This window comes from Capricornis sumatraensis, chromosome 2 (assembly GCF_032405125.1).
Source record: "Capricornis sumatraensis isolate serow.1 chromosome 2, serow.2, whole genome shotgun sequence".
NCBI lineage: Eukaryota > Metazoa > Chordata > Mammalia > Artiodactyla > Bovidae > Capricornis > Capricornis sumatraensis.
The window spans coordinates 85590499-85604983 of NC_091070.1; the positions used below are offsets into that span (position 1 = coordinate 85590499).

At 49.0% G+C, this 14485-nt stretch overlaps 1 protein-coding gene across 1 annotated transcript in view; it reads left to right on the forward strand.

The window, feature by feature from the left end:
* Positions 1 to 14485, forward strand: part of ITGA11 (integrin subunit alpha 11) — a 95568-nt gene that overhangs the window by 32880 nt on the left and 48203 nt on the right. Inside the window, exons 4-9 of the mRNA XM_068993477.1 lie at positions 198 to 289; positions 2745 to 2859; positions 5436 to 5563; positions 6888 to 7036; positions 12568 to 12712; positions 13051 to 13216. Of these exons, the coding sequence (XP_068849578.1) occupies positions 198 to 289; positions 2745 to 2859; positions 5436 to 5563; positions 6888 to 7036; positions 12568 to 12712; positions 13051 to 13216 (795 nt within the window). The remainder of the gene's footprint in view (positions 1 to 197; positions 290 to 2744; positions 2860 to 5435; positions 5564 to 6887; positions 7037 to 12567; positions 12713 to 13050; positions 13217 to 14485) is intronic.

Here is a 14485-nt window from a genome sequence, read left to right on the forward strand (position 1 = left end):
CTTAGGGCAAGGCCTTAGTAAACCGTGAAGGGCTCACTGATCTGCAGACGAGTGAGGGGTCCAGAGGGGCAGGCAGAATGGGAGAGGACCCTGCTTGCCTCTGCCTTGGGCCCCTCTGGCAGCCAGTGGCAGCAGCAGACACTGGGTGGACGGCGGACGGGAGCGACTGCAGGCTGAGCCTCTCCATTCCACCCCAGGAAGGGTCACCCTATCCAACGTGTCCGAGAGGAAAGACAACATGCGTCTCGGCCTGAGCCTGGCCACCAACCCCAAGGACAACAGCTTCCTGGTAAGAGCCACCCACCGGCCCTCTTTCTAATCCCTAGCCCTTCCAGCCCACACAGGCCCTCTGCTCTGGGCTGCAAGGGACATGGGGTGGCTGAACATGCCTGCCCACCAGACTACCTGTCCCTGCGCACACCAGGAGCAGCCCCTCCTCCAGCCTGTACCGTTCTGCCTACTGCAACCTAAACTTTTTCGCGGGACAATTCAGACAAGAAAAAGGACTGAGCCCTTTTGTGTACATTCCCTTTGGAGGTGGGGGGAGCATGGAGCAGACAGCCTAAAAAGGAACAGGGATAAAGATTATTAACAGTCCAATAGGGTGTGGGGGGCTATCCTGTTCTTTGGGGAGCCCAATGTCCAAGGCAGAGGCCGAATCTCCGCTCTAGAATTGATGAAAGAGTTAGGACACACCACACACCCTGAGAAGACTTGGAGCGGAAGTCATAAATGAGTGACTGCGGAGTTTCTACAACAGAGGGAAGGATAAAGAGGGGCAGGCCACCTGAACTGCACGGGGGATCTGACAGGAAGGTTTCCTGGAGAATGTTTCTGTTTTGTTTTTAAAGAAGAAACTAGTCTTAGCAAGGAAGAAAAAGGAAGGAGTACTTGGGCTGAGGTGGTAGGTATATTCACTCATTTAAACTATTTTCTGAGTTCTTACAATGAACTGAGCCTGATGCTGGGCACTGGGGATTCAGCAGTCTGCAGAACTCCCTGCCCTCCTGAAGCTTCCATTCTGTTTGGGGGTGTGATGATAACAAATGAGTAATATGAACATGCTGTTGGGACAGAAAGTCAGCGGCGCTGGGAGTTCTCTGCACCCACTCAGGCACGCATATACAAGCTTTGCACACAGTGGGCGGGTGCAGGTGGCCTGATTGACACTGCCCACCCCTTGCCACCATGAATGTGGGTGATGCTGGGACTGATGGTTCCTAGAAACAGCTGCAAGAGAAGATTTCAGAGAAAAATTACCCTGAAAAGCCCAATAAAATGCACCATTCATTTTAAGATAGGAAAGCTACTATCGCTCTCTGCTCTCACCCATCAGTCCATTTCTGTTGACAAATGAGACACCAGGGCAGTGAGATGGCTGGGATGCTCAGAGATTTGACAGGAGCACAGTGGCTCCACCAGGGAAAGTCCCGAGGTGCTTCAGCATATGGTTGGCCCACAGCCCTCATCATCGCCGACCAAGGGCAACAGGACCCCTGGTCCTGTCCACACATACTTGTCAGGGGCTTTGGTCTGACACCCTTCTCCATCTGAGACTCCTTTTAATACCCTATCAAGTTGATTTCACCGATTTCACAAGATGGAATGAAGGTCCGAGAGGGAAGGTGTGACACAACCCCTCGGGCCTCTGTGGGGAGGTTAAGACCCAGGTTTGTAAATACCAACCTTTGTTAACTCATTCACTCATCCGTTCATCCATTTACTCATCAGCCCATCCCCCAACCAAATGTCCTTCCCCCTATTCATCTATCCATCCATCCATCCATTCATTCAGCCACCCCCTCAGTCTACCCCCTCATCCTCCCATCTAATCATCCATCCCTTCCCACATCCATCCACCATCCATCCATGCGCCCATCCATCCATCCTCCATTCATTTATCCATCATCTATCCATCCATCATTCTTCTATCCCTCCAGCCATTATCCATTACCTACTCTCCCATTATTCATTCTCCCCCACTTCCAGAAATAAACTTGCAGAAGCTTCAACAAAAGACACAGATAAAACAAAACCTTTAAAATCTGAGTTAAAAATAAGAGCTAATTAAATACAGGGATTGGAAGGGGAACAATTATTCTTCCACACCTAAAGAAATAACAGCATAAAATTTAGTCTTGAGTTCCCCAGCAGCAGGACAAACATGAAGACAGGAGCTGGGCTTTCGTTTCTGACGACTCTGAGAGGGACTCATCATTCAGTCTTTAAACGAGGGGCTGACATCGATGTTTTGGTAACAAATTTCAGAGGAAGAGCAGAAACACACTTTTTCCTTTCCCTAGTAAGAGCCATGGGCATGTTGTTGGGACCCTGTCCTGGAAGTTTGCCTAGTAATGACCTTCAGGTGACCTCTTCCAGAAGACCTTTGAAGGGTTCCCTCCCATGGATGACAAGATTTTCCTGCCTCCTGTGTGATGGGAGGGGTAGACAAGCAGGGGAAAGAGAATCACACCCCAGATGATGGGGTAGAGAAGGGGACCCTTGAAAACACAACAACGGCGGTAGTTAGTCTCCCTTCCACCTGAAACCAAGGGAACTGGTACATGTTACTGCAAGAGCGATTTCAGTTAGACTTGGAGAAGACCCTCTAAACCCTAAGGATACCAGCACTCAGATGGAGGATTCTGTCTTGTGTCTTGGAGGGTGGGGCTAGGCCAAAGGCTGTTGGGCCCAGGCCCTCCCTGTGGCCCCCACTGACTGGGGGTCCGTACTGTGCTCCACAGGCCTGCAGCCCACTCTGGTCACACGAGTGTGGGAGCTCCTACTACACCACAGGGATGTGTTCACGGGTCAACTCCAACTTCAGGTTCTCCAAGACCGTGGCCCCAGCTCTCCAAAGTAAGTGGCTTCCAATCTGTAGACTCAGGCTGAGCAACCGGCAGTCCCTGCGAGGCCCCAGGCTCTGACCTCCCCATCCCGTGGCTACAGAGCAGAACTTGGACTCTAGCCCCGCCCAGCTCCGGCTCTCTGGGTAACCCCTGGGGTCACAATCCTGGCCCACCCTCCCCTACAGAGTGATGGTGGGGGAGTTAAGGTTATGAAGACCATCCTGACAGCCAGAGAGGCTCTTTGCAAACCTGAGTGAGGAAGAGATGGCCAGGCTGCCCATGTACAGCAGGCAGGCTGTGCACTGCACAAATCTGGGGACGCGGTTCACTACTGGGGACGTGTACTAACTACAATGTGAATGGTGCCCTCTGATGTTACGCAGGGCAGCTGCCCTGTAGGTGCAGGGCCAAGGAGAACAGAAGTATTCCTGGTAATAGTCCCATCTAATCCGTGTTCCTGGACGTGAGGGAGCGCTGCCCAACTTTCCCGGGGCCTCATGGAACACAAACCTCCCACTCTCTCCACACCTGCCAGAAAAGTCTAGGACGTCAAGTGCAGACCTTGCCTCTGGCTTGGCTCTGAGCCTCACTATTTCCTGTGGGCCAAATACCATTGCCCAAGCAGCTGCGGCCTGCTTTATTGAGGGCGAGGGGATCAGCTCCTCTGGCTAAAGGCAGCCTCCCTCCGAACAACAGCGCCCAGAGACAGAAGGTGGTGCGTGGAGGAGGAGGGAGGAAGGGTCAGTCCTGCGGGGGCTGCGAAATGGTCCTCTTGGGGGTGATAAGGGGGCTTCGATTCTGTTCTCACACATCATCAGCAGGAGAGCAGAGGCAGCGGCTGGGCTGGGAGGAGGGCTGCAGCAGGTCACGTGAGGTGTGCCTCCCAACCTGGAGCTACTTTTCCCTCTGGGTTCAGCCTCCCAGAACCTCCTCCTCCTCACCCTGCTGACCAGCAGATCAGATCCCAGGACATTACCCTTTGCCCCCGCCACCTCTGCCGACACCACGGAGGATCTAACTCCGCAGGTCTAGGATGAGGCCCCAGGTACGTGTACGCATGTGCGTGCATTTGTGTTCAGAAGCGTGTTCAGCCATGTTTAAAAATCACAGACCTAAAGCAAGGCTCTTCCCGAGGTGTCTTGAAAAAATTTTTGAAATTTTAAGAAAGAGATCAGTACTAATAAATACATTCTAATAATAAAACTGGCTTTAAAAGAAACCTGGTCCCTACCAGTAGATTAGAACCGCACCCCCCGCCCCAATCAAGGCGTCTCTGTCTTGTGTCCTCGCGGCTGCCGGCACCACGCAGCCCCCCAGCACGTGCGGATCCACAGGTGTGGGGCCGCGGAGCAGTGGAGAAGACAGTTACCGGCACCGTCAGCCTGGAGGCGTAGGGCCATCACGTGCTACGTGTAGCATGCAGGCAAGACGAGAGCCACCCACACAGCTTCTCCTAAAGCAGAGGCAACCCTGAGCATCTGAGCCACCCAGAGCCTCTGAAGTGCTCACAGAGCCTGAGACAGGCTCCTGGGCTCAAACCCACCACCTTGCCCTCCTGGAGCGCTGCTGTCAACGCGCTGCACCTCCACGATGCTGGAGTTACTGGAGTGCTGACTCACAAAGCACGCCCCCCGCCCCCCACTGTATTGCTATAAAGTAGATTTATTTGAAAATAGTGTGAAAATCCTCCAGTGAAAATACGCAGGTGCCCAGTATTTCAATGTGGTATAGTTTAGTATATATCATATCAGATTCATGATATCTTATTTCAGAGTAACCCCAGCTGTTTCACAAACAAATCAATTCCTTAGATGTTAAAAGATGCTTTTTCCATTTGTTATGGTACCAAGGTTTTATTATTCATTCTGTTGCTATTATTCATTTTAATTTGGTATTCATATTACAAGAATATAGAGAAACTTTCAGACTCAAAGCAGAGATCAAGGCACAAGAGCTTGACCTGATGATGTCATTACTACGTTAACAAACTGGTTTGGTTAAAAAAATAACACGAGGATCAGCTAAGATTCTTGAGTTCAGCCCGGGAAGCATCACCTTGTTAATTCTTCGTAGCAATCCTCTGCTATCATTATACCTCTTTTACAGAAGCAAAAACCGATGCCAAGTTGTTAAATAGCTTGCCCAAGGTCAAAGCCAGAGGTCAAACAGTCTGATGCCAGATTCCACATTTCTAGCCCTTACACCATGCCTCCCTCCTAAGAAGTGAAGCCCATTCATTTGAGCTGAAAGTGGTAAATGCCAGCCTGCCCATTACTGTAAAATACACAGTAATGAACCAATGATTTGGGCAGTGTTGGCTGCCTTCCAAACTAAGACCAGCCGATGGTGGTCAGTTCCTGATGAGGAGCAGAGGCATTCTGGCTTAACTGATGCTGTCTTCAGACTGCCAGCTCAGAGCTGTGGAGCAGGGTCAGGAATTCCTGGGCTCCTCTCTCACGTGGCCCAGATAAATGTTCAGCCTGAAGACGGCTCCCAGACCAGGCTTCCTTGGACAATCATTCAGGGAACCGGAGATTTGCAGACCCTGGCTCGTGGGGCAGCTGTGACCATGTCCTCACTTCGCAGGGTGCCAGACCTACATGGACATCGTCATTGTCCTGGACGGCTCCAACAGCATCTACCCCTGGGTGGAGGTTCAGCACTTCCTCATCAACATCCTGAAGAAGTTTTACATTGGCCCCGGGCAGATCCAGGTGAGCAGGGCTGGGACTCTTTCCTCCTCCAAACAGCCCCCCCACCCCAACCCATGCCAGATGCTGCCCTGTGTGGGGGAGTGTCTTTGCATGCACTAGAAAGATGTAGGTGAAAGGGCCAGCAACAGGGTCCTGCTGCCCAAGACACCCATCTCCACTGGGCACATCAAGGGACAGTTTGGGACATCACTGGGTGGGTCAACCACTGTCCTCTGGGATGGACACCATCTAGTAACAAAAACTTCGATCAGCCAGAGAGTGGGAAGGCAGCAGAATCCTGCTGGGTGAGGCAGGGGGAGAATTAGACACTTTGATCTTACAGAAGAGACTGGGGAAGTAGTCATAGCTGCCAGGACATATTTGAAATGCTGCCTAGCCAGTGAGGGGGGAGGTTTATTCAGCATTGTTTTGGCAGGCCAAATGAGGACCAGTGAATAGAAATGACAAGGTGGTAGATTTCAAGTCGTCTGAGAAATTATTTATTTAATAACTTTATTTATTTCTCTTTGGCTGTGCTGGGTCTTCGTTGCCTGCAGGCTTTTCTCTAGTTGCAGCATGCTCAGTAGTCATGGTTGCTCCGTAGCGCGTGGATCTTCCCAGAGCAGGGATCAGACCTGTGTCTTCTGCATTGACAGGCAGACTCTCTACAACCGAGCCATTAGGGAAGCCCTAGGAAATTGCTTTGTAACAATCAAAGCTGTTAAAAAGGGGGTGGGCTTTCTCATGAAGTGATGAGTTCCCTACCCCTGATAGACCATCTTTTAGGGTATGCCAGGTGAAAATGCAGCATTCGGAAATGCACTTTTACCAAATAAACTCTGTGGGCTCATCCAAAGATAGTATTTGTTCATTCTAGTCCTACTACAGGTAGGTTTTGTTTATTCTTTTAAGATTTTGTTTCTTTTAAGGATATTAATATTTGAGGCTAATTAATATTTCAGACTTCTCTTCCAAAATATAACGAATCTTAGCTCCAGATTTTGGTGAACAATACCATAGCCCATCCTCCCACGCTGTTCCTAAGACTTAGATTTCACTTCTATGCTCAACTTTTGTCTTTTTAAGTAAGGAACTTAATCTGCTGGGTCTGTTAGGTCAGTCTCCTCTTTCGATAGGCGCCTCCCGCTTGTCTCACCAAGCCAGCCATTCATTCCCAGGACTTTGCATTACCTGCTTCCCTTTGGCTTAATCCCTCTCCCTTCGGAAGGTCCCCAGGCCTCCTCACTCCTGAACAGTCCCAGAGAGATGACTCCAGGAGGCCCCATCACTGAAGGGCCAGCCTTCAGGGGTCAAGACATTCGGTTGCCCCTCCTTTTCCTCGCAGGTTGGAGTTGTGCAGTATGGAGAAGACGTGGTACACGAATTTCACCTCAATGACTACAGGTCTGTAAAGGACGTGGTGGAAGCTGCCAGCCACATTGAGCAGAGAGGAGGAACGGAAACCCGGACAGCATTCGGAATTGAATTTGCTCGGTAAAAAATAATAATAATAATAATCTTTCCAGATCTTAGATACTGTTCTAGTTATCTGTTGCTGCCCCACAAAATCTAGTATCTGAAGAGACAATAATTAATCCCTCAAAGTACTGGGCATCGGCTGGGCTCAGCCGTCACTTCCCCTTGGATTCTCTCATGTGGTTGAAGTCTGGTGTTAGCTGGGGCTGTGGTCATCTGAAGGCTCAACTGGACTGGTCATCCAGAATGGCACGCTCACGTGGCTGGCAGTGGAGGCTGGCCGTGGGCTGGGAGTTCAGCTGAGGCTGGCAATCTGAGCCCCTGTGCGTGGGCATGCGGCTTGACACTCTCACTTTATGGCAGTCTGTCTTTGAGAGGAAGTTTTCCAAGGGACCCAGGCAGGAACTCCAAGACTGCCTGTGACCTAGCTGCAGAAGCCCCAGAATAAAACTTCTGCCATAGTTTTCTTTTGGCTACACCACACAGAATGTGAGATCTTAGTTCCTTGCCTGGGGATTGAACCCCTGGCTCCTGCAGTGGAAGCATGGAGTCTTAACCACTGGACTGCCAGGGAATTCCCTGCCATAGTCTACAACTGAGCAAGTCTCTAAGGCCAGCTCAGGTTCAAGGAGAAGAGAATTTAATTTCCCTCCTTGATGGAGGAAAGGCAAGGTCACGTCACAGAAGAGCCTTTGGGGGACAGGGGATATTTTTGCAGCCAACTTCGGGAAATATCTTCTACCACTGAGCCCCTATCAAAAGTGTGTGGGTCGCATGAGAACAGAATCTTCTTGTGGGGTATTTTTCATGAGTGGAATGTGAGTAACAGAGTCAAATCTAACATCTGAGATTACAGAGCCATGAGGCTGGTTCTTTAAACGTGACACAAGCACTCACAGTGATAATGAAGGTTATTTATAGCCATCCAGAGAGCTACGTGCTTATTCCAGTGACCCTGCCATTGCTCAGAACACTGTATCCACCCGCACTGGAACCAGTGAATGATTTTAAAGTCAGTTTCCAAGATCTTTCCAGCTGTAGCCAAAACTCCCAGGATGACTGTGTCCAAGGCATTGAGATTTAAATGTATAAATTTTACACCTACAAATATGAGTTCTGCTGTGTTCATTGAGAGCACAGTCCCATTACGTTATAATCACCCCTCAAGTAGGTTTAGTCAATGTGTTTAGCAGAATTCCACAGTGTGGGAGCTATTTAGTAGTGACATGATTTTGTGTGGTCAAAGAGTAAGTTTTTTCCAACCTCATGATTCTTTATGATTATACGCTCTACCAGCGTATTTCTGTTTGCTGATAAAACTTTCTCAAGCTTTTTCCCTAAATGAGCATCTCTGTTTGTAAAGATGGCTCTTACTCACCCTCCTGAGAAATGGGCCCTTGTTGCTATTTTGTCTTCATGGGGGTGAGCCCCTGAGACCCCCACGTAGGCCCTTGTGAAGTGGCCAGTGCAGAACTGAGGAAGCCCACACCCACTGAGCTATCTGTGAGAAGCTGACTGACTCCCAGTGGGGTGGAGCCCACTGTTTCCATCTCACTTCGCAGCCCATCTCCCCCAGGCTAAGTGTAAGTGTGCGACTCACCTAGTGACTTGAACCATCGTGACTCACAAGCACTGCTGGGGTGTGCAACCTGCACCTCAAGTGAACTTTCAAATCTGCTCTGCCTGGCCAAGTCTGCGGTCCAAATTACAGCTGGCTCCTTTTAAGGTTAAAGGTTTTCTTTCCTCCCTCAGCTATTCATAGAGCATTTTTTTCTGTGCACCTACTAAAATAGAAGATCCAGGCCATGGACTTGAGGGCTTATAAAAATGGTAACTCGTGATCCCAGGCTTAATAGGGAAGCTCTGATAAGTGTCAGCCTAACTCAGTGAGGATGAGAGAGGGAAGGCTCCAAGGGAGGATCTTGGGAGGACTGCCAGGATTGGGGGACATGTGACCTGTCCTAGGAAGATGCCAGGATTCCAGCAGGGAGAGGTAGAGAAGACATTCTGCCACAGTAAGAACAGAGGAGACGGAAAGTCAAGGAACATTTATGTTCACAGCTTTGCTCTGAGCAGTTTGTGTTGGGGGGATAGTAAGCCCTGAAGCTGCAAAGAAGGTTTGGAACTAGATTATGAGAGAGGTACTGTTGTAGCCAAAGCAAGCGTGAGTGGCCAGTGAAGGTTCTTAAGGACAAGAATGTCATCATCAGGCGTGCACATGAAGGTGACTCTGGCCACGTGTGGCTTTAGGGGAGGGGGCGGGATGGCATTGTGATGCCACCTTTGTTCATGCAACACCTTTTAGTGAGCATCTACTGTATGCCTCACCCAGTTTTAGGTACTCAGGGTGAATCAGTGAACAAAACAGATAAATGTCCTGCCTTCATGAAGCTGAGGGTGAGGCGGACAATAAGCAAAATAATAATAATAATAAAATAGTATGCTAGAAGACACAAGATATGGTGGGGAAATGTTCTTCTTGTTTAGTCGCTAAGTTATGTTCAACCCTTTGCAGCCCCATCAACTGTGGACCATCAGGATCCTCTGTCCATGGGATTATCCCAGCAAGAATACTGGAATGGGTTGCCATTTTCTTCTCCAGGGTATCTTCCCAACCCAGGGATCGAACCTGTATCTCCTGCATTGGCATGTGAATTCTTTATCACTGAGCCACTGGCAAGCCTGGGGTGGGGATGGGGGTGGTGGGAAATACAGCCTGGTAAAGGCAAAGCTCCAGTACTTTGGCCACCTCATGCGAAGAGTTGACTCATTGGAAAAGACTCTGATGCTGGGAGGGACTGGGGGCAGGAGGAGAAGGGGACGACAGAGGATGAGATGGCTGGATGGCATCACGGACTCGATGGACGTGAGTCTGAGTGAACTCCGGGAGATGGTGATGGACAGGGAGGCCTGGCGTGCTGCAATTCATGGGATCGCAAAGAGTCGGACATGACTGAGCGACTGAACTGAACTGAAAGGCAGTCAAGCAGGTTGGAGAAGGCAGATATTTAATCAGCATTAATGGGGAAGTCAGGGAAGGCTTCACTGAGAACTAACATTTGAGTGGAGACTTGAAGGAGGTGAGCAAGTTGGCCAGCAGGGTGCCAAGTGGAGGAAGTTCCAAGAGGGAGAAGCTCCGATAAAGGCCTGGTGGTCCCAGGGTCAGGGAAGATTCCAGCAGGAAGAGGGGTCAGAAGGGTCACTGAGGGTCTGGCGAGCCTCTGTCAGGACCTGGGAGTAATGGGAGCCAGGACAGGATTTGAGCAGAAAGGAGACATGCTACGATTTGCTTTCTCCACCCGGTCACCCTGGCTTCCAGGTTCACGGAACCTATCATGAGCATAAAGCTCTCACTGCTCTCCAGAAAGTTAGTCTAATTTACAAAGCAACAAACCCAAGTCTTTTACACAGTACAAATTCACAAGTTTAAATCTGATGACTCATGCCAGTATTTACACAATTACAGATTCATACAGATATTCACACCATTCCACTCTATGGAAATATAATCCTGAAATGTCCTTGGCTCTATATGTAATAGAACCTGTGTTTCCCTTGCCATATTTTTTTCTCCTGAAGTTTTGTTCCTGGACCTGGCCCTCCAAGAAGGTCTGGGAGCATATTGAGTCTCCTCTGAGGGGCTCGTAGACTCCCTCCACTGAGTTGGGCTTAAGCCCAAAATATTTGCTTTATTTTGTCCTGTCAAGTGTGCCTCAGTCCACGCCTCATACTAAAATTAGAGGTTTTTTTTTAAAGCCAGCATATCCAGAATATCATAGAATTTCTCAGAGAGTGGCAGATGGTCCATTTCTCTTAACTGGTAGCTTGAAAATGCTCTGAACTAATTTATTTTAAGTTTTGTGACTTCCTCAGCATCTAAATCATGCATGTCAGCTCATCAGCTTGCCGTGTAACAAAAGATACCTCTCGTAACCAACGCCTTGGAGCCTGGAGGTGGAATTTAACCTGGCATCATGGTGCTTAAATCTGTGGGTCAGAGCCGTGAGGAATTACTGCAGTGCCTAAGGATAACATTTGTTTATAGTTCCTCATTGGGAAATTCAGAACCTCACGGTCTGAAGGAGAGTTGGCCACACAGGCACCAAAAGCTAGTGATGGTTCCGGAGCCAATTTTTTCTGCTTCATAGACGGGTCGCCAGCTGCGAGGAGTCTGTCTGCAGCGTGCCAGCCCCCAGGCCTCTGGCTGGACAGCCCGGCAGGCAGGCCAAGCACCTGCTCTGGCCACTGAAAACAAAATAAAAAGCAAGAAAGAAGAATATTTGTCATAGAATTTGATATTTAATAGTCCCTAAAAGAGAATCAAAGTGGTTCTCCTGGGAAAAATCTTTGTCACGCTTCATCACACACATTTGCTTGGGTGTTGAATTGCTCTGACTCATCACCTTTTCAGATCTTAGGGGAGTGGTTCTCAAACCCCCATGTTCATTAGAACTGTTGGAAAATTCTGGTGCCCAGGTTATACTCCGGAGATTCTGATTCCATGAGTCCAGGTAGGGCCTGGCATCATTTTTAATTCCCCAGGTGATTCTAATGTGTGCTAGGGTTTTTGAACCGTGAAATTAGGGCCTCTAAAGATCTTCACCTGACCCTGAACTCCCCTCCCAGAACCACCCCCTCCCTCTGCTTGCCCAAAGCAGCATGATCAGGACTTGAGAGGGTTTTTTTAAAGTCACTTTTTAAAGACAAGCAGATTTGAATGTTGCTCAGTTTCATAAAAAGAAATGAAATTGTGGCATTTGCAGAGATGTGGACAGACCTAAAGTCTGTCATACAGAGTGAAGTAAGTCAGAAAGAGAAAAACAAATACATGTTAATGCATATATGTATGTGGAATCTAGGAAAAAATGATATAGATTAACTTATTTGCAAAGCAGAAATAGACACACAGACGTAGAGAACAAACGTATGGATAATGGGAAGAGGGGGTGGGATGGATTAGGAGATTAGGATTAATATATTTACACTATTGATACTACGTCTAAAATAGATAACTCATGAGAACCTACTGTATAGCACAAGGGATGCTCTGTGGTGACCTAAATGGGAAGGAAACCCCAAAAAGAGGGGCTATGTGTATACATATATGTATGTATATGTATATGTGTACATACATGTATGTATGTATATATGTGTAAACCCAGGGACCAAACCCTGATCTCTCACATTGCAGGCAGATTTTTTTTGCCAGCTGAGCCACAAGGGAAGCCCACAGAATGTATATATATAGCTGATTCAATTTGCTGTATAGCAACTAACACAACATTGTAAAGAAACTATACTTCAATAAAGTTTTTTTAATTGTTAATAAATAAATATAAAGACAAGCAGATTTAAGACCCATCTGAGCAGCCAGTGGACAAGTAGTCTGGGTGTCTCAATTCAGCTTCTTCTTTGGTTTGAGGTTCCAGCAGCTGTAGAGTTGCCCTGAGAGATTAGCCCTGGCTCCCGTGGCCACGCCTCTGCAGGAGTTTGGGGGGTTGCCCCATCTCCACTTCCCTCTGTGACCCTCCCCTGTGCTCGGGTTCCAGCTCAGAGGCTTTCCAGAAGGGCGGAAGGAAAGGGGCCAAGAAGGTGATGATTGTCATCACAGATGGGGAGTCCCACGACAGCCCGGACCTAGAGAAGGTGATCCAGCAAAGCGAGAGGGACAACGTGACCAGATACGCCGTGGCCGTGAGTCCTGTCCCACACATTGCCCCCCATCCCTACCTTCTAGAGGCTTTGCCATCAACCCCCTGGGGACTCTGTGCATGGGGGAGTGTTTTCTGGCCAGTGAACTACACATCCAGGCCCGCAGATGGGCCTGTCCTTCTTACGTCTTCACAACAGCTGTGGGTTTTTTCTTCCCCCCATTGCCAGGCAGGCTCTGAAACCTCAGAAACTGGAAAACACCTCCAAGCCTCCCACCTCCAGCATCCTAGCTTAGAGCAGTTGCTCCAGCCTGCCCTGGGTGTGTGGGGGAAGTCTGTGCCATGTCCTGTCTGTCGCCCCTGCCCCCCATTCCCTGGCAGGTCCTGGGCTACTACAACCGCAGGGGGATCAACCCAGAAGCTTTTCTGAACGAAATCAAATACATCGCCAGTGACCCCGATGACAAACACTTCTTCAACGTCACGGACGAGGCGGCCCTGAAGGACATTGTTGACGCCCTGGGGGACAGGATCTTCAGCTTGGAAGGTGAGCACCGCTTCCTGAGAGGTGCTCGTGGTCCTGGGCTCCTGGCAGGCAAAGCCCACGTGAGGGAAATCCAGCCCCACAGGGACTTCCCTGATCGTCCAGTTGTTAAGACTTCACCTTCCAATGCAGAGTTCCATCCCTGATCCGGGAGCTAAGTCCTGGCCAAATAACCAGAATATAAACAAAAGAAGCAATATTGTAACAAATTCAATAAAGACTTTAAAAAATGGTCCGCATTAAAAAAAAAAAAAAATCCAGCCCCACAGGATGACAGGGTTTAGAAGTCCTCCCTCCCTGATAAACCCCAGTGCTCCCATGCTGGACGTGAGGCTCCACACTTTCCAAACAGCCTTGAAGTCTGGTTTTGCTGATAAGCTCCTCCTTTTACAATGGAGGTAACTGCAGTTCAGAGGGACTAAATGACTTGCCAGAGCTCCCGCCACTTGGGAAGGAACTGGGGTTTGAATGAGGGTTGCCAGATATAACGAATATAAAATATAACATTTGGGGCAGACATACTGAAAAACCATTCACTGTTTGTCTGAAATTCAGACTTAACTGAGCATCCCGTATTTTATCTGGCAGCCTGAGTTGAGCCCAGCTGAGCCCGACTCCACAGCCTGAAACACTTACTCCCCGAGTCTTGCCGCCTCCCACCCCACCGGTTTGCAAGGTTTCCTCAGACTGTCTCGCTCCTTCTGATTCAAACTCCAGTTTTGACTTGCGCAGGGCTCCTTTGCACCATATATTGCTGTAGGGGGGACCTTGCCATACTGGATTCTCTTCTACCATATGGGAGGAGCGTCAAAAGAAAGAGAAGGCAGCATGGCATCCCAGAACCCCAGCAGCCTGCTCTGCATTGGAAATGATGCGCTACAGACACAGGAGAAGAGAAAAACTAGCCCTCAAAAACGATGATGAAGGAACAGAGAGTAGGGACCTGAGTGTGACCCTTACCCTAGAATTAGACATCCAGATCAGTGAATTTATTTTCAAAATCGTTGCCTTGTGTGATAAGAACATTGTCTACATCGACACGTCAGAGCCCCTCTGTGGGGAGGAGCTTTTGACACACATGGGATTCCTTGCGCAAATCTGTGGTGGCGACAACTCTTCCTCCTAAGGGTCGATTTACAATTTGGGAACCATCCAGAGGCATCTGGAACCGAATCTGGTGAATAGTAGGAATGGACGAAGTGGGAAATTCCATTTCTTGCCAACAATGTAGGTGATTTCTTTCCATGCACTTTTCTGGATCTTTCCCCTATG